This window comes from Dasypus novemcinctus, chromosome 19 (genome assembly GCF_030445035.2).
Source record: "Dasypus novemcinctus isolate mDasNov1 chromosome 19, mDasNov1.1.hap2, whole genome shotgun sequence".
In the NCBI taxonomy this organism is placed as follows: Eukaryota; Metazoa; Chordata; class Mammalia; order Cingulata; family Dasypodidae; genus Dasypus; species Dasypus novemcinctus.
Genome location: NC_080691.1, coordinates 17,459,808 through 17,483,272, shown reverse-complemented (window position 1 = coordinate 17,483,272; position 23,465 = coordinate 17,459,808). Strand labels below are relative to the sequence as shown.

The 23,465-nt window shown below is 42.3% G+C and overlaps 1 protein-coding gene across 2 annotated transcripts in view; it reads left to right on the top strand.

The window, feature by feature from the left end:
• TCTN2 (tectonic family member 2) overlaps positions 1-20,837 on the top strand; it is a 30,804-nt gene extending 9,967 nt beyond the window's left edge. For both annotated transcript variants that reach the window (XM_058281262.2, XM_071209758.1), the window contains 14 exons: positions 970-1,070; positions 5,422-5,618; positions 6,049-6,175; positions 7,838-7,979; positions 8,389-8,454; positions 9,783-9,917; positions 10,181-10,258; positions 12,662-12,742; positions 13,348-13,459; positions 14,488-14,594; positions 18,046-18,202; positions 19,984-20,109; positions 20,260-20,348; positions 20,617-20,837. In XM_058281262.2, the coding sequence (XP_058137245.1) occupies positions 970-1,070; positions 5,422-5,618; positions 6,049-6,175; positions 7,838-7,979; positions 8,389-8,454; positions 9,783-9,917; positions 10,181-10,258; positions 12,662-12,742; positions 13,348-13,459; positions 14,488-14,594; positions 18,046-18,202; positions 19,984-20,109; positions 20,260-20,348; positions 20,617-20,738 (1,640 nt within the window). In that variant the 3' untranslated portion in view covers positions 20,739-20,837. The remainder of the gene's footprint in view (positions 1-969; positions 1,071-5,421; positions 5,619-6,048; positions 6,176-7,837; positions 7,980-8,388; positions 8,455-9,782; positions 9,918-10,180; positions 10,259-12,661; positions 12,743-13,347; positions 13,460-14,487; positions 14,595-18,045; positions 18,203-19,983; positions 20,110-20,259; positions 20,349-20,616) is intronic.
• Positions 20,838-23,465: the final 2,628 nt, after the last annotated feature.

Below are 23,465 nucleotides of genomic sequence, written 5' to 3'. Positions count from 1 at the left end.
CTCTTGTGCCACCTCAGCTTCCTGGTCTGCTGTGTCTCTTATTATCTCTCCTCTATGTCTTTTGTTGTTGTGTCATCTTGCTGCACCAGCTCTCTGCTCGGGCCAGCTTGCTGTGTGGGCCAGCACTTCTGCACAGGCCAGCTCACCTCACAGGCCAGCTTGCCTTTACCAGAAGGCCCTGGAAATCAAACTGCGGACCTCTCGTATAGTAGATGGGAACCCAATCACTTGAGCCACATCTGCTTCCCCATTGATGGTTTTTAATGTTTTAATTATCTCCTTTGCCTGTGCCATCACTTCCTGTTACTTTATAAGTCTGGATGTGGAGAATGGCTTGGAGGAGTCTAAATTTGAAAAAGGATTGCTCAGTTTTTCAGTTATCGGGTACTTCTAATTGGCTGCACAGTTGTTTCATTGCAAGCTAAAATTCTTTCAGTGTTCTCTTTTAGACTTAATTAATTTCCCCCACTCTTGAAAGATTTGGATTTACAATGTAATAGGTACTTGAGGATGAGCATATAGCATAATTAAGTATGACTTTATGATTGGAAGAATTCCAAATAAACTGTTTAAAATGTAGCATGGCTTCAGTTTTATCAGCCAAAAGAGGTAACTAATTTGAGCAACTAAATGCTTAACATCAATCATGTTGTGAAAAGGGTTGTTAGTGTATTGAAAAATAAAATCAGTGCATTAAATTTATCCCAAGTTGTACTCTTAGTCTATCACTTTTCTTCAAGATGAAGTGTGACTTCTTTGGCTTCTTTTATTTGGGTTTTTGTTGGTGTTGTAGACATAGGCCTCTTGTATGTTTTATGCACAGTTCATTTTAAAGGTTCCTTTATATAGAACATTTAGTGATGATGATTTACAAAACAAATGGTTCAGGTTTCATTTGAATGTCAAAAATGTGTCAGTGCCCTGTCAGAGTTTTCCGTGCTGAACTTTGCTGTTGTTTGTACTTTTCAGAGAATGTGACTGTTATCCCTAACCAGGTCTATCAGCCCCTTGGTCCTTGTCCTTGTAACTTAACAGCTGGAGCCTGTGATGTCCGCTGCTGCTGTGACCAGGTACGGGCTTTCTGATTATTGGGCACTGAAGTTATGCTGATACCATATGAAGAACACCAGTTCCCCATCAGCAGCTTTTTAATGGATGCTCTTTCAAAACCAGAATGATATATCATGTTGCAGATCATTTTCAAATTGAGTTTTCCTTATCTGGCATTGTCCGTCTAGTTTATAGAAGAAAAAGAGTATATCTTTTTGGATAAAGTCATTGTTGCAAATATTGTCCTGAAAGGTTGGTTTTATATTTATTTATAAATATTTTTTATGTCTTTTAAAATTTAAGATACATAGATCACACAAAATGTTACATTAAAAAATATAAGAGGTTCCTATATACCCCACTCCACCCCACCCCCACTCCTCCCCCATCAACAACCTCTTTCATTAGTAAGGCACATTCATTGCATTTTGATGAATACATTTTGGAGCACTGCTGCACCATGTGGATTATAGTTTACATTGTAGTTTACACTTTCCTCCAGTTCATTCAGTGGATTATGGCAGGATATATAAGGTCCTGCATCTGTCCCTGGAGTATCATTCAGGACAACTCCAAGTCCCGAAAATGCCCCCATATCACACCCCTTCTTCCCTCTCCCTGCCCTCAGCAACTTCCGTGGCCACTGTCTCCATATCAATGATACAGTTTCTTCCATTGCTAGAGTCACAATAATTCTATAGTAGAATACCAGTAAGTCCACTCTAATCCATATTTTATTCCTCCATCCTGAGGACCCTGGGATGGCAATGTCCCTTCCACCTCTAAACTGAGAGGAGGCTGGTTTTAAATACCATATTTTGAAGCCTTTAAGAGAATATAGAAAGGAAAGAAAATATATTATTTCTAATGATTTTTAGTAAATTTACAGAATTGTACAATCATCATCACCACATTCTAATTTTAGAACATTTCCTTCACCCAAAAAGAAAACTTGTGCTCTTTTGCAATCACTCCCATTCCCATCCCTAGCCCAGGGAACCACTGATCTACCTTTGTAGATCAGTAGACTGGCTTGTTCTGGATACAAATGGAATTATTCAATATGTGGCCATTTTGGACTGGCTTCTTTTGCCATTGTTTTCCAGGTTCATCCATGTTGTAGCATGTATCAATACTTCGTTTCTCTTTATGGGTTGAAAACTAGTACATTGTAGGGCTGTATCACTTTTTAAAAAATTAATTAATTTTTAATTTCTCCCCTCCCCCTGCCCCCAGTTGTCTGCTCTCTGTGTCCATTCACTGTGCGTTCTTCTGTGACTGCTTCTATCTTTATCAGTGGCACTGGGAATCTGTGTTTTCTTTTTGTTGTGTCATCTTTCTGTGTCAGCTCTCCGTGTGTGTGGCACCATTCCTGGGCAGGCTGCACTTTATTTTGCGATGGGCTTCTCTCCTTTTGGGGCGCACTCCTTGCCCATGGGGCTCCCCTACACGGGGGACACCCCTGCATGGCAGGGTACTCCTTGTGTGCATTAGCGCTGCGCATGGGCCAGCTCCACATGGGTCAAGGAGGCCTGGGTTTGAACCGCGGACCTCCCATGTGGTAAGCAGATGCCCTATCCATTGGGCCAAGTCTGCTTCCTGGTATCACATTTTGTTTATCCATTCATCAGTTTATGGACTTCTGGGTTGCTTCTGCTTTTGGCTCTTATGAAAAATGCTGCTATAATCATTCCTGCACAAGTTTTTCTAAGGACATTTGTTTTTATTTGTCGTGGCTTTAAGCCAAGGAATGGAATTACTGGCTCATATGGTAACTCTGTGTTAACATTTTGAAGTACTGCCAGTCTGTTTCCCAAAATGGCCGCATCATTTTTACATTCCCACCAGCAGCATGTGAGGGTTCCAGTTTCTTCATATCCTCACCAACACTTATTACTTTTTTATTCTCGCTGTGCTAGTGGGTGTGAAGTGGTAACTCACTGTGGTTTTTTTTTTTAAAGATTTATTTTTTATTTATTTCTCTTCCCTTCTCTGCCCCCCCCGGCCCCCCCCCCCATTGTCTGCTCTCTCTGTCCATTCGCTGTGTGTTCTTCTGTGTCCACCTGTATTCTTGTCAGTGGTACCCGGAATCTGTGTCTTTTTGTTGTGTCATCTTGCTGCGTCAGCGTTCTGTATGTGCGGCACCACTCCTGGGCAGGCTGCACTTTTTTCACGCTGTGCGGCTCTCCCTACAGGGCGCACTCCTGGCGCGTGGGGCTCCCCTATGCGGAGGACACCCCTGCGTGGCACGGCACTCCTTGCGCGCATCAGCACTGCACATGGGCCAGCTCCACACGGGTCAGAAGGCCCTGGGTTTGAACCGTGGACCTCCCATGTGGTAGGCAGATGCCCTATCCTTTGGGCCAAATCCGCTCCCCTCACTGTGGTTTTGATTTACATTTTCCTGATGACAATGTTGTTGAATATCTTTTTATGTGCTTATTGGCCGATTGTATATCTTTTTGCAGAAATGTCTGTTCATACTCTTTGCCCATTTTTTAGTTGGGCTGCCTCTTTATTACTTATTATTATTATTATTATTATTATTTTTAAGATTTATTTTTATTTATTTAATTCCCCTCCCCTCCCCCGGTTGTCTGTTTTCTGTGTCTGTTTGCTGCGTCTTGTTTCTTTGTCCGCTTCTGTTGTCGTCAGCGGCACGGGAAGTGTGGGCGGCGCCATTCCTCGGCAGGCTGCTCCCTCCTTTGCGCTGGGCAGCTCTCCTTATGGGTGCACTCCTTGCGCGTGGGGCTCCCCTATGTGGGGACACCCTGTGTGGCACGGCACTCCTTGCGCGCATCAGCACTGCGCATGGGCCAGCTCCACACGGGTCAAGGAGGCCCAGGGCTTGAACTGCGGACCTCCCATGTGGTAGATGGACACCCTAACAACTGGGCCAAAGTCCATTTCCCTCTTTATTACTTATTTGTAGGAGTTCTTTTTATATTCTGGATTCAAGTCCCTTACCAGGTATGTGATTTGCAAAAAAATCTCTCCCATTTTGTAGTTTGTCTTTTTACCATCTTGGTGTCCTGTGATGTACAAAAGTTTTTGATTTCAATGTCCTGTTTATCTATTTTCTTCTTTTGCTGCTGTACTTTTGGTGTTCATGTCTAAGAATCCATTGTCTAATCCAAGGTCTAATGCACATTTTTTCATCCTTATTTAGATTTAAGAGGAATAAGAGATACCAAAGAGGCACATTTACTGGTATCTAAGTTACCTCCATTTTTGCATAAGTGCAGTTATATTTGGATGGTTTTACAAACCACATTTATGTAGTAATCCTAAAGTTATTATATTTGCTTAGTAAAATAAAATGTTTTCAGAAATTTGGTTCAGGGATGGACAGAAAAGTCAAAATGATACTCCCTTCCTCTTTCCTCCAGACCCCATTCCCATCTGCGGTTGTAGATTCCTCTCCTGTTTGCTGTACCTGGGTCTGTGTCAGTGACATCTCCAGAGAACTGACACCGGTTTATGCACTAAGTATTTTTAAAAGTAATTTATTTTTATTTGTGGCAAAAATACAAGATATGAAAATCTTTTTAAACATTTTAAGTGGACAGTCCGTTGACATTAGGTGCATTGACAGTACTGTGTAAATTCCACCACTGTCTTTTTCCAGACCCAGACCAAAATTCCTACTCATTGAGCAGCGATTCCCCGACTCCCAGCCCTGGTAACCTCTATCCTGCTTTCTGTCTCCATGAATATACATTGTTCCTCCTTTATTTGAATTGCTCTTGTATAATTCAGTAGAGCACTAACTTTTCTACCTTTAGTAAACAAGGAATTGAGGTCATAATTTAACTTTTAGTCCCCTCAGTCCTTTGTGAAACAAGGAAGAACATGGATGAGTACAGGAATGAAGTGACTTGATGACATGAACGGGGTCATTTTATAATACAGTGAGGGCCTCAGTAGTTCTTGTGGAATGTGGGACCATTGGCCCAGCTCCAAATGTACTTAGGCTTTTGTAGGCTTGGGATTTGAGTGGTGATGACAGTTCAAGGGGGTCATTTACTGTGTTTTATTTTTTTTATTCCCCATTGAGGTCCATTGTGTAGTCTCTTTTCTCCTCTTTGTTTTATGTGGGCTGCCTTTTGTCCCCAGGAAAGCTGTGGTTCTTGTTCCCTCGCAGGCAGAGAGCCTGACTTGGAGGCTTGTTAGGGAATTGACTAAAGAACTCCAGAACTGTTTCACTTTTTGTGGGCACAAAGAACGCATAGACCAGATGGAGATGGGAATTGTTCTCACTCACAGCATCCCGCCGGCCTCCAGGGTCAGGTTCTGCTGCTCCTGTTACATCATCGTTGAAAAACCTGTCTGAGCTTCCCTTCACGCTGCTCCTCTGCGTTTTCTTTCAAGGAATGCTCATCAAATTTAACAGAACTGTTCAGACAGTCCTGTTTCACCGGCGTTTTTGGAGGAGACGTTAATCCTCCCTTTGACCAGCTTTGCTCGGCTGAGACAGCGCACCTGGCCCCACAGTGGTTTCCCTTCCTGTGTGTTTGTTCCTCCCTTGCCAACACACCCTTCCTGGGTTACTTCTACCATGGTTCCACGTAAGTGTCCGCGTCGTCCCCTGGGGAAGGGCCTTGACCTCAAGCACTGGCCATCTTCGGGACTGGTTGGTCCTACAGTCCAGCTCACGTTTTTCTCAGGACCCCACTGGAGGGTCCCGTGCTTAAACCATTCCGTTCTGGGTTTTAGCGCATGAGTTTATGTTGCATTAAGTATTTGAAAGAGCTGGGTCTTGCCGAAAATCCCTTGATGAACACTAAACAGTTATTGGTGGTTTTTGGGGGTGAGGGGAATAGTAGTGGGCTCATGGGGAACTTTTGCTTTCCTTATTTTATAGTCCTGCATTGTTGAGATTTCACAACTCTATATTGTTTTTGTAATTTAAAAAGTAGAGAACAAATTAAAAGATGATCGTGTTTTAGCAGATGATAATTGAAAGTATTAGTGACGATCTTTCTTACTGATTTCCAGGTCCCCTAAACAAGACTCTTCCTTTCAAGTACATTTGTATACTGATCTAAAAGACTTTTCAGACTTTGGATACAAACAGGGAGACCCAATTATGACTATTGATAAAACACATTTTACTATTCCACAGGTAATAACTTCAATTTTAATATGCTAGGGCCTTCTTCTCTAACTTTTCCCCATTCTACTGTTAATTTAGCTCATAACTATTTAAAAATCTCTCCCTGAGTTACTTATTTTTCTGCTATGGGCTTTCCATGGACTCAACTATTTACGGTCTCAGGATTAAAATTTAAAAAGCCACTCTTAATCATTATTGTTGCTAAATATCAGAGTGAATTTACAAAATAACACCAAAAAGTTTTCTATAAATTTCCATTTAAGTAACTGTCATTCTTTGTTTCTGTTAATCTAATAGCCAATTTCTAGTAAGCTATAAATGTATCATTTCATATGGTGTTCAGGAATTTTGAAAAATATTTGTGACTACAGGGTTATATTTGTAATCTTAGTTTTTTAAGTTCAAATTATGAGGGAAATATTTGTGGGAAGAAAATACGGGAGGCCAAACCATTTCTCTTTACTACTCATATGAGTGTTTTTATGGTATGAAAAAATCTGGTTGTAAAAGGGAGAGAAAAAGGTAAGTATAATCATATCTCTATGAAGTAAATGGAGCAGGGCAAGGAACATTCTTTTTTCTTTAAATGATATTTATTTTGACTCCTTTGACCAGTGGCTTCCAGACCCCAATTAGCAGATTAACTTGATACTTCACCAAAGTTGGCTGACTAGTCAGTGAACTAGCCATTGTTGGGACTGAAGCAGCAATAGGAGCCGCCTTCTAGGAGACCCTGCTCTAGGTCAGGACTAGAGGGGATGAGAGCCCTGCTCTAGGTCAGGACGAGAAGGGATGAGAGCCCTGCTCTAGTTCAAAATTAGAGGGATGAGAGCTCTGCTCTAGTTCAGGAGCAGAGGGGATGAGAGCCCTGCTCTAGGTCAGGACGAGAAGGGATGAGAGCCCTGCTCTAGGTCAGGACTAGAGGGAATGAGAGCCCTGCTCTAGTTCAGGATTAGGAGGGATGAAGCCTTGCTCTAGGTCAGGACAGGAAGGAATGAGAGCCCTGCTCTGCTTCAGAACTAGAAGCGATGAGAGCCCTGCTCTAGTTCAGGACTAGAGGGGATGAGAGCCCTGCTCTAGTTCAGGATTAGGAGGGATGAGAGCCCTGCTCTAGTTCAGGATTAGGAGGGATGAGAGCCCTGCTCTAGTTCAGGACTAGAGGGGATGAGAGCCCTGCTCTAGTTCAGGACTAGAGGGGATGAGAGCCCTGCTCTAGTTCAGGATTAGGAGGGATGAGAGCCCTGCTCTAGTTCAGGACTAGAGGGGATGAGAGCCCTGCTCTAGTTCAGGACTAGAGGGGATGAGAGCCCAGCTCTAGTTCAGGATTAGGAGGGATGAGAGCCCTGCTCTAGTTCAGGATTAGGAGGGATGAGAGCCCTGCTCTAGTTCAGGACTAGAGGGGATGAGAGCCCTGCTCTAGTTCAGGACTAGAGGGGATGAGAGCCCTGCTCTAGTTCAGGATTAGGAGGGGTGAGAGCCCTGCTCTAGTTCAGGATTAGGAGGGATGAGAGCCCTGCTCTAGTTCAGGACTAGAGGGGATGAGAGCCCTGCTCTAGTTCAGGATTAGGAGGGATGAGAGCCCAGCTCTAGTTCAGGATTAGGAGGGGTGAGAGCCCTGCTCTAGTTTATGATTAGAAGGGGGGATCTCAGTCTGTTGGTTTTTCCCCTCAGGTATCCCTGGCTGGGCAGTGCCTGCAGAATGCCCCAGTGGCCTTCCTTCAGAACTTTGATGTTAAATGCATTATTAATTTAGAAATGTACCAAGAACAAGATGGCATTGCCAATGTGAAGATAAAAAATGGTGCTATAGGAGGTATGTTACATTTGTTTGAACAAAGAACACAGACCGGAGCATTAAGATAAACTGCGATCTCATGGGAATACAAATCACTTCTACTGGACCCACTTAAAGTAATAGTTCAGCTGCCAGTTGAGGAAGGCATTTTCTTTGGAAAAAGTTCAACTCCATTAGACCGGAGATTGCGTGTTAGTTCTTGTGTGAATGTAACTTCCCAGATTATCATCACTGACTTTTGGATTGTCTTCCTGAGTTAGACTTAGATGTTAAGTGTGGTGGGATTCCCATTTGATGGTACTTGAAGAGTAGGAGAGAGTTTTGTATTTGGCACCTAAGGTAGGTGCATTTACATTATTTGTTTGATTAGCTGTCACTTGGAATATGCCATATAGTCCCATGGAAGTTAATTTTTGTATCTTTTCAGGCATTGTTACACCAAAAGTAACCTATGAGGAAGCAGTTGACTTGGACAAATTCCTCACCAGTACAGGTATATCAGTGATACACTTCTGTATCATTTCTTTAGAAGTATATATGTCATTTCTTAGAAAAAATGTATAGACCCAGAGTAAAATGCGTATTTATTAAGAATTTCCAAAGGTTAATGACAGTGAGAAACTTATTCCACTAGCACTTATTCCTCTGACATGACGCTTGTTTCAACTTGCCTTTAGAATAATTTCTGTGACCTTGAGCCAGTTCCTTCGTGGTCCTGGGTGTCAGAATCCTCATCCATCAACAGGGAGGGCTGGATTGTGTGAGCTCCAGGGTCCCTTTCAGTTCTTCCATTCTTTTTTTAAAAGATTTATTTATTTATTTATTCCCCCCACCCCCACCCCCACTCCCACCCCCATTGTCTGTTCTCTGTGTCCATTTGTGGCATCATCTTCTTGGTCTGCTTCTGTTGTTATCAGCGGCATGGGAATCTGTGTTTCTTTCTCTTGCGTCATCTTGTGTCAGCTCTCTGTGTGGACGGCGCCATTCTTAGGCAGGCTGCACTTTCTTTTGTGCTGGGCGGCTCTCCTTACGGGGCGCACTCCTTGCCTGTGGAGCTCCCCTACGCGGGGGACACCCCTGCGTGGCAGGGCACTCCTTGCACGCATCAGCACTGCACGTGGGCTAGCTCCACACGGGTCAAGGAGGCCCAGGGTTTGAACCACGGACCTCCCATGTGGTAGACAGATGCCCTAACCACTGGGCCAAGTCCGCTTCCCCAGTTCTTCCATTCTTAAACGTTTTCAGATAGGTTAAAGAATTCTTTAGGATGATGCAGCATTTTTTCACTTCTTGCTTTCTTTTTTTTCCTTCGTTAATTAAACTTTGCAATTAGGATATGGCCTAGCAAATTATATAGAGTTTGGCTGGTATCACTAGGATTTTAGTTTTTAAAGATGGACACTATTTGTGCTTTTTTACAATGTATTATAATTCTTGGATTTATTCAATAATTCACCAGATATTAGTAGAGTGCCTACAGTACGGTAGTGAACTAGACAGCAGGCCCCTGCTCTCATGGAGCTGGCCTTCTGGAATCTTTCACTTAATAGCATATTACCAAGCCTGTGCTCCTTGAGCCTCATGCTCAGGATTCAGAGAGAAAAAGGAAGGGAGCAGCCTCCTTCACGGGTGTTATATAGAGGAAGTGCCTGGCGGGAGCAAGGAAGGCTTCCCCAAGGAAGCAAGGGCCTTGCCGGGTGAGGGCGTGGGAGATGGACAGGCGGGAGTGTGTAGGGGGTGGCCCACTGGCAGGGAGAGCGCATAACAGACTTGAGCCCTGAAAAGAGCCATTCATTTAGGAAAGTCTTCTTTTACTTGCAGAAACACTTTTAAATAATGGATCAGCCCTCAAAAACGTGAATGTGGAAAAACGCTATATTTTCAGATGGAATAATAACACAATCAGTGAAATAAATGTCAGAATTATTAGGGCAAAATTGAATGCCCACCAGAAAGGTAACTTTGTTCATGGCAGAGAACTTCTCCATTTTTAAGTATTTTTTTCTTTCTTTAAGATTCTTATATTCATATCACATAAAATTAAGCTGGGCTTGTTTCTTTTTTGGGGGGGGGCGGCTTGTTTCTTATGTGTATTCATGATTCAATCAAAGAGAATTTTTTTTGCAGGTCAAAATGCAATTTTAAGGTAAAAAAAATAACACTCTGGGGAATAATTTCTTTTTCTAGTGAAATATATTTTTATTTTGTTGTATTTTTAGGAATATTGACCCAGAGATTCAGAGTTAACTTTTTAAGTTATAATGGTGGCAACGAAAAGGAATTATCTGGAAATCCAGGTAAGATAAATATATGTTAGTCTTTGATCTTGCAGACATACACTCCTATATCATAAAGCTAGTTGTAAGTAACTCTCCCCCATTTAAGTTTGTGATTTTCACCTTTTTCTTGATTTCCCCTACGACACTGTATTCTTTTTCTGATACCAACTTAATTTTTTTCCTCAAGAAATGCCCTATGTAGCAACAAGTTTGCTACAAATGAAAGCATTCTTTCTCCCGATCTACTCATCTCTTGAAAGAGAGAGAATGTGTTTTAAAGCATTGGTAAAATTAGCTTTTTAAGAAACAGTAAGCTTCAGATGATGGGTTTTTAACCTGGATAGCCATGGAGATACTTGACCCTTGGCAGGGACTATGAACTCCCTGTCATTCTATCATTTTATGCTTACGTATAAATGTATCACCACCTAGTTTATTATATGTGTGTTTTGTTCACTGCTGCGTCTCCACGGCCTAACACACCTTAACTGCAATGACCAGGATCCCAGCTGGCAATCTCGTGTGGCTGCTGAGCAGCTGAAATGTGACCAGTGTTATGTGCACTATGCTGGGCTATCTAAAATAAATTGTGAAAATTAAAATTCACCTGTTTATTTTTCATTTTTTTAGGTGGTTACACAAGAAAAAAAATGTAAAATTAAAAAAATATGTGATATTTTAAAACTTTGTGGCTCAGACTGTATTTCTATTGCTCATCACTGGTTTAAAACGTAGTAAGTGTTCAGGAAATATTTGTTGGGTGAACCACCAGGGTAGATGAACATTTTCCTTAAAAAAAAAAAAAAAGTTTTCCCTTCCTATTAAAATAACTTTTTATTTTGCATGACATTCTTCATACTTATATGTACACCAGTTTAATAATGTATGATCCATTATATTATATATATTTTTAAAAAATCTGATTTTACTGTACTTATGGAGTTTGAGGTTTATTGTTATCTTTATAAAAGCAGTCCCCTGAAATTTAAGGATTTTCATTTCATTGATCTTACTTTGTGGGATTTCTGAGAAGCACCGAGAGAATATGTGAAAAATGTTGGAGCCTTGTTGAAAAGAGTTAATTGGTTGTGAGGCAGGACTGCTCAGTCAGTTGAGCAGTTGAAATATATGTGTGGCCACTGCCCCTCTAGCACGTTGCCAGGCAAGACAGGGCTTTAGGGCTAAAAGACATGGGCCCTATTCTCAAGGAAATAACCATCTTCCTTGGAAAGACAGCACTGAATCCCAGGAAATGATAGTGAAAGGTCCAAGATAATGAATAAATTAGTACTGGACTTACGGAAAGGTGCTCTAGAGCTCCAGAGGATTAGAAAGTTGGTCAATCAATCAAACTTTCCATCACTAAATAACTTTTGAGCATCTTGGGGAGTTTCCATTATGGGGCTGTGTAGACGAGGCTGTGTCTTGAAAAGCAGACAGTGCCTGTTGGGAACAGGGGCAAACCGAGGTAGAGCCAACGGACAGAGGTGAGCATGAAGTAAGTATGTAGTTGGGCAAGGGAGGGATCGGAAGCCGGTGGAGAAGCTGGGTGTTTGGGAAAAGAGGGATATGAAGTTGGAAACTCAAAAATGATGCAAGTACTGTGGTTAGATCCTGGTTTGTAAAAGCAGTTCTAAAACACATTTTTTTTAGGGAACAGAAAAGAAAATACAAATATGAACTGAATATGATATGATGATAAGAAATTACTATGAATTTTGCTGGGAGAAATATTGGTAGCATGGTTATGTAGGAGAATATCCTTAAATTTAAGAGATGCATATTGAAGCTCTTAGAGGTGAAGTATCTTGGTGTCTGCAACTTATTTTCAAATGGTTCTGCAAAATATGTGTGTATACACACACACAGTATAGCCAGGCCAACTATGGCTAAATGTTAACGTTTTGAACATTTTCATAATAAAAGTTAGAAGCAGTGTGTTGGATTAATAGGAGACAGATGCAAGTAGGATTAAAACAAACAAACAACAAAAAACCCAGACCTTGGAGTTGAACTGATTTCCTAGAAAACGACCCCATTGAAAGGTTATTTTGGTTGAAGTGTCTTTTACAAGGTCCTCTGATTAGTGGTATCAGTCATTCAACAAGTATTCATTAGCTGGCCTGCCCAGTGCTTTATTGCTTTCTTGTGTGGGAACCCAGCCTGTCTCTCGTCTCCTTTTTATTTTTCAGATTTCATTTTAAAAATCACATGAATTTCCTTGTATGTTAAAGACACACACATACATGCACATGAATGAAGGTGATATCCTTCTCTCAAGGGTATTTTTTCAAAGCTTTGGCTCTGTAATATTTTTGTTGTGTATTCTTCCTCTTTTATATTATTGGATGAATGGTGCTGGCTATGTTAGAATCATCTTAAAAGGGAAGATACTAATTCTGCTTTGTTGTGGTTGTCTAGGTTACCAACTGGGAAGAGCTGTCCGAGCCCTAAGTGCCAGCAGGATGAAAGATGCTTTGACTTTGAACCTTTGGCAATCAGGTAATCTTGTCTGGTCACTATGATTAGCTCCTTTGGTAAATTATAATGAGAAGAATTGCCAATCTAATCTGCTAATCAGTTACTTTGCAGTTGGTTTATTTACGCGGAGGGAAAGGGAAGGTATTGTGCTTCCACAGCTTTTGTTTTCCGAGGTTTTTTTTTTTAATGAATATTAACACTGTTTGTACTCGTAGAGTTGATTATTAATCAGAGAGATTTGAATACGGGGTTGGTTTGAGCATGGGGGGTAGGGTTACTCTTGTCATTTATGCCCATAACCCTATATGTTTTAAATGGAGATTGAGAATAGATCATCATTCCAAAGTATGGAAATTCTCTGCATCAGTACTGATTACCTGCATCTGCCAGAACGCATTACATTTCATATTCAGAACAACCCGCTGGTTACCATCTGGATATTCTGATTCAGAAAGTTGTCTCTGTTGAGTTTGAAAGGATTCAAGTAATAATGATCTCAGCTGGCAAAAGCTGGAAATTTTCCTTTCTACTTATTGTTTTCTCTCTGCTTTTTCGAGAAAAACTTGGGAGTAAACCTTATGTTTTATTTAGCAAAAACAGTAAGGGATAATGTTTTTATCTTATAGCTGGAAGAGGTCTATGTACATCAGCAACTCTCAAACCCATTGTATTTGGAGAAAATGCATTCTCTGGGTGCCTATTAGAAGCTAGAATTAATGAAAACTGTACACAGCTCAGGTAAGTGTTTCAAGGATTAATTTTTCTAGATTTTGAGTGGTTTGTTTAAAATAAATTCACCACACAAATACTGAAGACCACATTGAATTTAACGGGGAAAAATTGAGTCTGAATTAAAACTTGTGTGAAGGTGATAGTGAGTAATGAATAAATATAAACTTGTAATACAACTTTGTTGATTCAAATGTCAAAATAAGGGAAAATAGAATTGTTTATTGGAACTAAAGCCATTTCATCCATAGTTCAGCAGATTTCTCAGCTGAGGTAGTTTCTGATCATTGGAACCGATACTCTTAAGAATTGTAGGAAGGACCAGAGCCAGGAGTAATTGGTGTGATTAACATTTAAGGAATACTTAAGCCCTGTTACATAGTGTATGAAGAACATTCCACTCAAGCATCTGGAAAGTGTATTCACGGTATGCACACTATAGCACATGTAGTCTTACACTTGTTCAATCTGTGATGTAGCCCATTGATGCACTTCTTTGGGGAGTAGGGAAAAAATGAGGGAGACACTGAGAAGGAAAGTCAGGGTGCTAGGCCAGGTCCAGAGTCCCTCCCATGCAATTCATATGATTTTCACTTTCCAGTGGCATTTCTAGAAAGAAGAGATAACCATGTTCCAAAATTCTTAATCTTCACTTAATTTGATGGCTCAAAATTCTAGCTAGATATTGCCTGTTACTGTGGATCATTCTGGTCCATTTATTTATCCTGGGACCATATGTTATCTGCACCCCTGCCAGGTTTTGTGACACCTAAAAGAGTCTGTAAACCACATGATACCAATGTGAGCTCTTAGCATCTCAAGTCCAAAGTGAACGGTTGTTTCTGCATGTCCTGTGGGAGCTCAGGTCGATCCTGGGCAGGCCATCAAAGAGAAATGTGACTCCCAGGCAGTTTTAAATGCCAGTTCCCCCGACAGTTTTTTATTTAGGTATGAGCAGGCCAAATCCAGACCCTAACTGAAAAGGACTGCAGGACACGCCCTGCTAGCCAATTGAGAAATGTTTTACTTTCTTACAGGAAGAATGCCATTGAAATACTTGATTCATTAATACAAGCAACTCATGTTGCAATGAGAGGCAACTCCGATTATAATGATCTTAGTGATGGCTGGCTTAAAATAATACGTAAGTCAATACTGCACAGGTATAAGGTGTAACTTGGTTGCTATGACTACTCACTGTTGGTTGTTGCATTAAAGCCCCACCTGGTAGTTGTCTTTCTTTGCTGGGGCCTAACTGGACATTTTGTTAGGGGTAACTTCTCAGGAAGATGGCTTCTTGCACCTCTCACTCCTTATCTTTGATGTCTTTTTCATTTTTTTAAGAGGAAATTGGCATGACATTCAAATTGCCTTGTTGTTTTGTGAGCTGACAATCCTTGTAAATACAAGTCAAATCAAGTTTGGGAATTTTCAGTGCACTTGAGTTTGCACTGCTATCTTTTTTACAAGGAATATGGGTAGTTAAGAATTAACTTCAGAATTTGTAAAAGAAGGTAAAGCAATTGAAAAGAAGACCAAATATAGTATGATTCTATTTATATGAAGTGTCTAGAATAGACAAACTTATAGGACAGAAAGAAGAGGAGTGGCTGCCTGAGATGGGGCTGGGAATTGGGGAGTGATGGCTAAATGTATGGGGTTTCTTTTAGGGGTGATGAAAATATTCCAAAATTGATTGCAGTGATAGTGGCAAAACTCTGCATGTACCAAAATCTGTTGAGTTGTATATTTTATTTTTATTTTTTTTTAAAAGATTTATTTATTTATTTAATCCCCCCCCTCCTGGTTGTCTGTTCTCTGTGTCTATTTGCTGCGTCTTGTTTCTTTGTCTGCTTCTGTTGTCGTCAGTAGCACGGGAAGTGTGGGCGGCGCCATTCTTGGACAGGCTGCACTTTCTTTTGCACTGGGCGGCTCTCCTTATGGGGCGCACTCCTTGAGCGTGGGGCTCCCCTACGCTGGGGACACCCCTGCGTGGCAGGGCACTCCTTGCGCGCATCAGCACTGTGCATGGGCCAGCTCCACACGGGTCAAGGAGGCCCAGGGTTTGAACCGCGAACCTCCCATGTGGTAGACGGATGCCCTAACCACTGGGCCAAGTCCGTTTCCCCAGCTGAATATTTTAAATGTGCAAATTGTATGGTAGGTGAATTGTATTTCAATAAGGCTGTTACTGAAAAAAAATAAAGAAAAAGTGAAAGGGGAACAGATCTCATCATAGCAGGGGTCATAGAAGCCAGAGAAGAAGACTTGATAGTGGCGGGGGTGGGGTGGGGTGGGGTGGGGGGGCGGGACTTGTGAGGAGGTGGAGATAGTCGCACGTGGAATCAAAGAGGGCCAGCTGTAGCTTGCCAGGACCTCCCAGCACCAGATGTTCATTTTGTCCTCCATCCATGCTTCTCAGGAGATGGATGAAGACGCTGAGGCTAAATAATGAAAATAACCAATTAACCCAGTTCCTCCAGGATTTGGCTATAGCACACTAGGGGCTGAAATGGTTACTGACCTTTGCTGAGTAGTCTTTATCTATAGATCAATTAAAAGTACATTTGTTACTTAAAAAAAAAAAAAGCCAATTTTTTCTGGTTTCTTGGAGGAGTCTGTAGTGTGTAAATGCATTGAACAGCAAGGCTCCTCTATTGCTGTAATTAATGGAATTGGTTTTTGGGAGCAAGCAAGAGCTCAGTGACTCTGCAGTGTCCACTCTCCCACATCCCCTCTGATCACTGCAGATGCTGCTTCCCCCTCACCTCTGCCTGGCTTGGGGGGGGTGGCAGCAGTTCTCTGGGTCCCACCCCCCCCCTTTCCTGGCACCCTCTGAGGTCACTTCAGTTCAGCGGGCTGGCATCCCCCCTACAGACCACCGGGACCCAGGCTGCGCAGCCTCTGCCATCCTGCGTACCCTGTGCTTGGGGTCAGGATGCTTACCCTCTCTCCCACCCCCTCGGGTGCCGGGAGTCAGGTGCCATGCCTGCAGGTGCGAAGTGCCACAAACCACACTCCGTGGCTCCGGAGCAGTCCTGTGGGCCACAGGCTCTTCAGGCTGGGATTTGCCTCAGCTCCCCAGCCCCAAAGTCAGAGCCCGAGTTGGAGGTGGAACCTGGAGGCTGACTCTGCCACCCAGGCCAGAGGGGGCCAAAGGGTCAGTCAGAGCCCCCGAGAAGTAAAAAGTGGGGGACATTTCAAGATAGAGAAGACAACCAAGGTAAGAAATCTGAGAGGTGGATGACATTTTGCTGCCTTCAAGGTGGAAGCAGTGCGCTTCATATTTCATGGGTAAACCCCACACCAGCCCTGAGCCTGGTTGATAAACGGGGTGATGTTGACACAGGTGTATCAAGGAGGAGGGAACGAGGTGCTGTAAAGAAGGCCGCACACTGACCTGCAGAAGCCCCGAAGAAGCACAGAAGTCCTGCCGGAGTAACCGCTGCACCTGCCCTCCTTTTCCTATTGTCGGTCTAGTTTTTTTTTCCCCACCAAATGCCAGTTTTCAGGATGAATGAAATATTAATTTCCCATTCAATTTTATTATCTTTCAGTTGTATTATTGCTATGGCAATGTATTAGAAAATTATTTTTTTCCCTCAAAAACCTTTTTTTTTTTTAGAGCAGTTGTAGGTTTACAGAAAAATCATGCAGAAAGTACAGATTTCCCAGATACTACTCCCAGGAAATTACTTTATATCTACTGACTGAGTTGTTAATATGGACTTCAAATGTTAATATGGGCTTTGTAGAGTGTTTCCTAGAACAGTGACTCCATGGAATACCTTTCTCTAGTATTTTCCTGTAATTATATGGTATTTCTTTTAAAAGGTCAAGTGGGTTTCAGTGGGGGTTTTGGAAACTGAATCATGCTTTTATGGTTTCATTACAAGGGCCAGATCATTTCAAGTTCCAGGAACTAATAATAAACAAGGAAGCATTTTAACATAGTTTGTTGGTTAATTGATGGCAGCCTGGACTTGGTGGACTTCAGGGGTGATATGGTTATTGGAGTGACAAGTACCTGGAGGCTGTTAGAGCATGAAGCCTCATTAATGTAACTCTTATCTAGCATTTATTTCATATTTTTTGGTATCACTACACTGTATGAAGAATGTTTTAAAATGATTCTTCCAAAATGTGTAACTTGGGAAGTGGTTATGGCTCAACTGATAGAGTATCTGCCTACCATATGGAGGGTCCAGGGTTCGATCCCCAGGGCCTCCTGACCAGTGTGGTGAGCTGGCCCACACGCAGTGCTGCTGTGCACAAGGAGTGCTGTGCTATGTAGGGTGTCCCTTGCGTAGGGGTGCCCCATATGCAAGGAGTGTGCCCTGCAAGGAGAGCCACCCCACGCGAATAAAGCACAGCCCACCCAGGAGTGGTGCCCCACATACAGAGAGCTGACGCAGCAAGATGATGCAACAGCAACAAAAAAAAGTGACACCGTTTCCCTGTGCCGCTTGACAAGAATGCAAGCAGACATAGAACACACAGCAAATGGACACAGAGAGCAGATAACAGGGGGAAGGGGAGAGAAATAAATAAAATAAATCTTAAAAAAAAAAATATGTGACTTGACATTTCCTTAGGTGGAGATGTACCTGATACCAGCGCAGACCTGTCTGTTGGCCAAGTGAATGGTGTCTGCATGAATATTCCTGCTCAGCTGCAGATTCGCATCCTTACTTCCGACATTGGTGCCGTGGAAGGGATTACTCAGCAGGGGATAGTTGGTGTAGAGACAAGGTATGAGCACATCTTGGATAAGTGTTATTTAGAGAGAATGAGTAAAGTTGAGGGCATCAGTAAAGAATAGAGACATTCTCATTTAGAATCTTATGGTTTCTTTAAAGTTGTAGTTATTAGCAATGAGTCAATGTATAAATGAGGACTTGGCCCGGTGGATAGGGCATCCATCTACCACATGGGAGGTCCGCGGTTCAAACCCGGGGCCTCCTGACCCATGTGGAGCTGGCCCACGCGCAGTGCTGATGTGTGCAAGGAGTGCCCTGCCACGCAGGGGTGTCCCTGCATAGGGAAGCCCCATGCGCAAGGAGTGCTCCCCGTAAGGAAAGCTGCCCAGCACGAAAGAAAGTGTAGCCTGCCCAGGAATGATGCCGCACACACGGAGAGCTGACACACAAGATGATGCAACAAAAAGAAACACAGATTCCTGTGCTGCTGACAATAACAGAAGCGGACAAAGAAGAACACGCAGCAAATGGACACAGAGAGCAGACAACGGGGGGTTGGGGGGAAGGGGAGAGGAAAAAAAAAAAGAGTCAATGTATAAATGAAATATGTGTAAATTAAATGTATAATGGAAACTTGCTTTTACTTCCAAGTATTTATAAAACTGTTGATAAGGGATCCTGGATGATATTTTAGGGAATACAAGGATGAAAAAGGGGTATTTAGTACTAATTATATTTTGAAAACTATGAATGTAATTGGTTTTCTCATCAGGGAATGTAGCCCAGTGGTGAGACACTTTGGCAGCAGATGGACTTGGGTTCCTGAGCTGTGATCCCAGCAGTTACTTCACCTCTTCTGGGCTGCAGTTTCCTCGCCTGTGAAATGGTGTTAATACCTTCAGCTGTCAAGCCTCTTTCAGTTTCAAGTGTCACGATCCCTATTCACATTGACTTAAGCAAAAAGGGAACTTTATTGGTTCAAGTGCTGAAAAAAAAAAGTCCATACACAACCAGTTCATGGTTCTCAAATGCCGGTGTCAGGGATCTTTTTCTCCTCCTCTTTTGTCTCCTTTTTCCTTCAGGTTCTCAGGGATGTTCTCCTCAAGAGATGGTAAAGGGGAGCATCAGCAATTGCAGGCTCACATCAGTTTAGCAACTCCAGTGGAAAGAGAACTGGGCAGGCTCTTACTGGCTCAGTTTGAATCACATTCTCATTTCTGAACCAATCACTGTGGCTGGGGCAATAGACAACTCGGATTGGTTAGGCTCAGGCAATGGGCCCACCCCTAGGTTCTGGGAGACCTGCTGGTCCACATGAATGGAGAGCGGGCAGTAGGTTCTCCAAGGGAAAATTGGGGTTCAGTTACCAGAAGAAAGGAGAGGGATGCTGGGTAGGCAGAAACAACAGACATTAACCACATATACCTACTGTTGTGGGACTGTTTTGAGGGTTACCTGAGGGGGTGCGTGTAATTGCTCTCTGCCTGGCACTTGGAAAGCCCTCAACGCCTGGTTAATTGTTGTTATTTTATTGTTTGAGAGAAAGCAAATAATGAAACAAATCAATTTCAAAAGCACCAGCATGAAATGCGATAACTGGGGAGGAGAAACCTGAAACAAGATTGGCAGAACGTTGCTGGTGGTTGTAGTTGTGGGATGGGCACATGGAGGGTCCTGAAACTGGTCTCTTTCCTTTTGCATCTGTTTGTACAGTTACCTGTTACAAAGAAAAAAGCACCAGTGGAATTTGAAACTTCTTTATGAGAATCGCATTTTATGTCCTTTCTGTGTTCTTAACAGAATAGAAAAAAGTTGTGAATCTTTTTCTCCCAGGTTTTCCTCTGTGACCTGGCAGTATCAGTGCGGGCTCTCGTGCGCAGACAAGGCCGACCTTTTCCCTGTCAGTGCAGAGGTCCAGTTTATTCAGATCCCTGCGCAGTTACCCCGCCCACTTACCAGGTAATGCTGCTGCTGATCTAGTTGGCGTTATTAGGAAGCAGAAGAATATGTATTTGAAAATAGGGAATTAATTTCTTTCATCACGTTTTAATGCTTTCCCCTTGTGGTTGTGTTGTTATACTTATTGTAACCTTCTAAAACGTTTTCTAGATTCCAGATTAATTTTACAGAGTATGACTGTAACAGAAATGAGGTGTGTTGGCCACAACTTCTATATCCCTTGACCCAGTATTATCAAGGTAAGGTACAACAGATTTCTGGAATGGTTATTATATTTTTGTTACTTAAAAATTAAAAAAAAAAAAGGAATACGTAAATATCACAAAAAAATTTAAAACATATATAAAAGTTGTAAAAAGAAAATCCAAATTTTCTTTACAACATTTTGTTGCTGTTGTTGCCACTTAGAAGTGACCACTATTAAGGTTTTGGGTTATTTCTACCTAAATAGTTATGAAAAAAAAGGTGCTCTATGAATGTTGCTTACTTTCCTTTTTTGTCTTGCAGGGGAACCATATTCTCAGTGTGTTGCCAAGGGCTTACTGCTAGTCTCACTCCTCATAGTAGCTGTGTTCCTCAGTAACCCCTGTACTAGAATGTGCCGAACTTGGAATTCCACTACCATCTGACTTCTTAAAGACCACAGGGATTTCCTTCAGTAATTGGCTGCACTCCCCCGTGCCTTGGAGCAAAATTTTAATAAATGTAGTGTTTATTTTTGTAGAAAATTTTCATTAAGTGCTTTGTGAATTTAATATATGTAGCAATCCAAATGTTCAAAGCAATGCTGAATGACCATTCTCATTGCTGGACCAGACCTAGTGAAATATATGTGAGAGTCAACTGTGTAAACAAATGTTAGTAGAAATTTTAGTTTATCACAAATTACTAAAATCATAAGCGTTTTGGTCCAAATATGTTATTTGTACCCCAAAGAGTCCGTGTTTTAAAAAAATGTTTCATATTTTTGTGCTGAATAGATTAATTCCCCATATTCCAAAGAAAAGATTAAAATATACATGTAATAGAAAAGGACAAAATTAATAAGGAAAGGCAGGGGGTGGGGGGTGGGGGGGAAGGGTTACTGGGGAAGAGAATTACCCTAGAGAAGAAAGGAAAACAAAACCAGGTGAATGTAAGCCCACAAAAATGTATGCCAAAGACTGTCATATTAAGCAAAAGGTAGACCTCTAATTTAGTCCTCACTTTACAAAAAGATAAATATGATTAGCTACAAGAGCCAGAATCATAGGGTCTGTAAATTAATCATAGGGTCTGTAAGTTTTTCCTAGCCAAATCTTTTTTTTTTTTTTTTTTTTTTTAAAGATTTATTTTTATTTATTTAATTCCCCTCCCCTCCCCCGGTTGTCTGTTTTCTGTGTCTTTTTGCTGCGTCTTGTTTCTTGTTTCTTTGTCCGCTTCTGTTGTCGTCAGCGGCACGGGAAGTGTGGGCGGCGCCATTCCTCCGGCAGGCTGCAGTTTCTTTCGCGCTGGGCGGCTCTCCTTACGGGGTACACTCCTTGCGCGTGGGGCTCCCCTACGCGGGGGACACCCCTGGGTGGTGCAGCACTCCTTGCGCGCATCAGCACTGCTCCAGCTCCACACGGGTCAAGGAGGCCCGGGGTTTGAACCGCGGGCCTCCCATGTGGTAGACAGACGCCCTAACCACTGGGCCAAAGTCCGTTTCCCTCCTAGCCAAATCTTGAGAGAAATTCCTCCTGTGGCCCCTTACAAGAGACCACTCGGTCTGATGCAATGGGGAATGGGTATCCTTAATACCAGCCCCATAGTAGCTCCGCTGCCAAGCTCCTCTGCATTTTCTTTGTGTGCCCAGTAGTTTATGTAGTTACTGTTTTAGATGAATTTTGTGCACCAACAATAAGCCTAAATTGAAAAGCAATTCTTTCCTCCTTTACAATTTTTGATTGAACCCCCAGGACCTCCTGATGTCCAGCCCTCCCCAAGAGGGGTTGCATCTTCCCTCAGAGTTCTTGCCCAAAGGGGCTTTCACGTCTTCCTTCCCATCTTATCCTGTTTTTAACTAGGGGAATGAACCATTTATCTCACAGTTTATAATCGGCACTGAAATGGAAACACTGCTGGTTTCAGCATCTCTTCTGTGATGGTCATGAACCTTCACGTGACCCCGGGGTAGGACGGTCCTAGGAGTCTGGGTCAGTACTGAAAGTACTAGACATAGTGGGACTGGCATGTGGGTAGAGGATTTCCCAAACTTCAGCTGTTTGAATTCACCTTCACAATTCTTGGCATATCTGAGAATCAATTCATACTGTTATGTAAACTTTTATTTAAATAGAATTACTTTAAAATTTTTTAGCTTCAACTCAAACAATATTTCTGAAATGATGGATTTGGTGTCCTACTTATAGTTTTGTAAATTTATATAAAATATGTGACTTAATGGTATAAACATCCCCCCCCCCCTTAAGAACCACTATGTATATTAATTATGAACACACTGGATTCCGTTCTTTTCTCTCTCTCTTATTTGAATCTCTATCAATTGAACTGATCATATCACATAGAGTCACAGATTGTCTTTTACCAAGGAAAAGGAAGCACCCACTGATTAATTTCAGTGATTCAGGAAGTTTTTCTATGGCAGTTAGTATAACTGGAAAATTAATTTTAAATTCCCAAATGACAGGTAATTTAGCCTGATTTTGTGGGCTTTGTTAGGATGCCTTTTGTACTTGTAAAATGAAAAATTCACTTTGGCAGTACAATGAATCTGGGGGCCATACTGTAAGATTTCAATTTTCCAAGTTTATATATCCATGCATGTGTTCAAGAAATATTTATTGAGTGGCTGTTATGTGCCAAGCCCTGGCCATTCTACTTGCAAGGCCCTGGACAAAACCATAGCAACCAGCCCAATGTCCCTCCCTAGTGAGCTTACATTCTAGTAGGGGAAGGCTGGCAAGAAACAAGTGGTGGAGGTGATTTCAGATAGTGGTGCCTGCCTTAAAGGAAACAAACTGGGATTTGAGGGAGTGGGATGGGCGGGCTACTTTAGAGAGGGTCCCAGGGAGTGCCTCTCAGAATGGATGACATTTGAGACCAGAAGGAGCCACCAGCCTTGAGAAGGTCTGAAGGATCTGCCAGTTCAAATGCACCCGCCTAGGTGGGTGTAAGAGAAAGAAGGCCCTTGCGGCAGGGGCAGAGGGAGCCCAGGACAGGCTGTGATGAGTTAGGGAGGGCAGAGGCCAGATCCCATGGGGTCTTGCTGGCCACGGTAAACTTGGATTTTATTCGCAATGCCGTGGCAGAAGTCGGAGGGTTTCAATTAGGCTCACACTAGATTTTCGTCATGTTTCAAAGAGATCCCTGGAGCT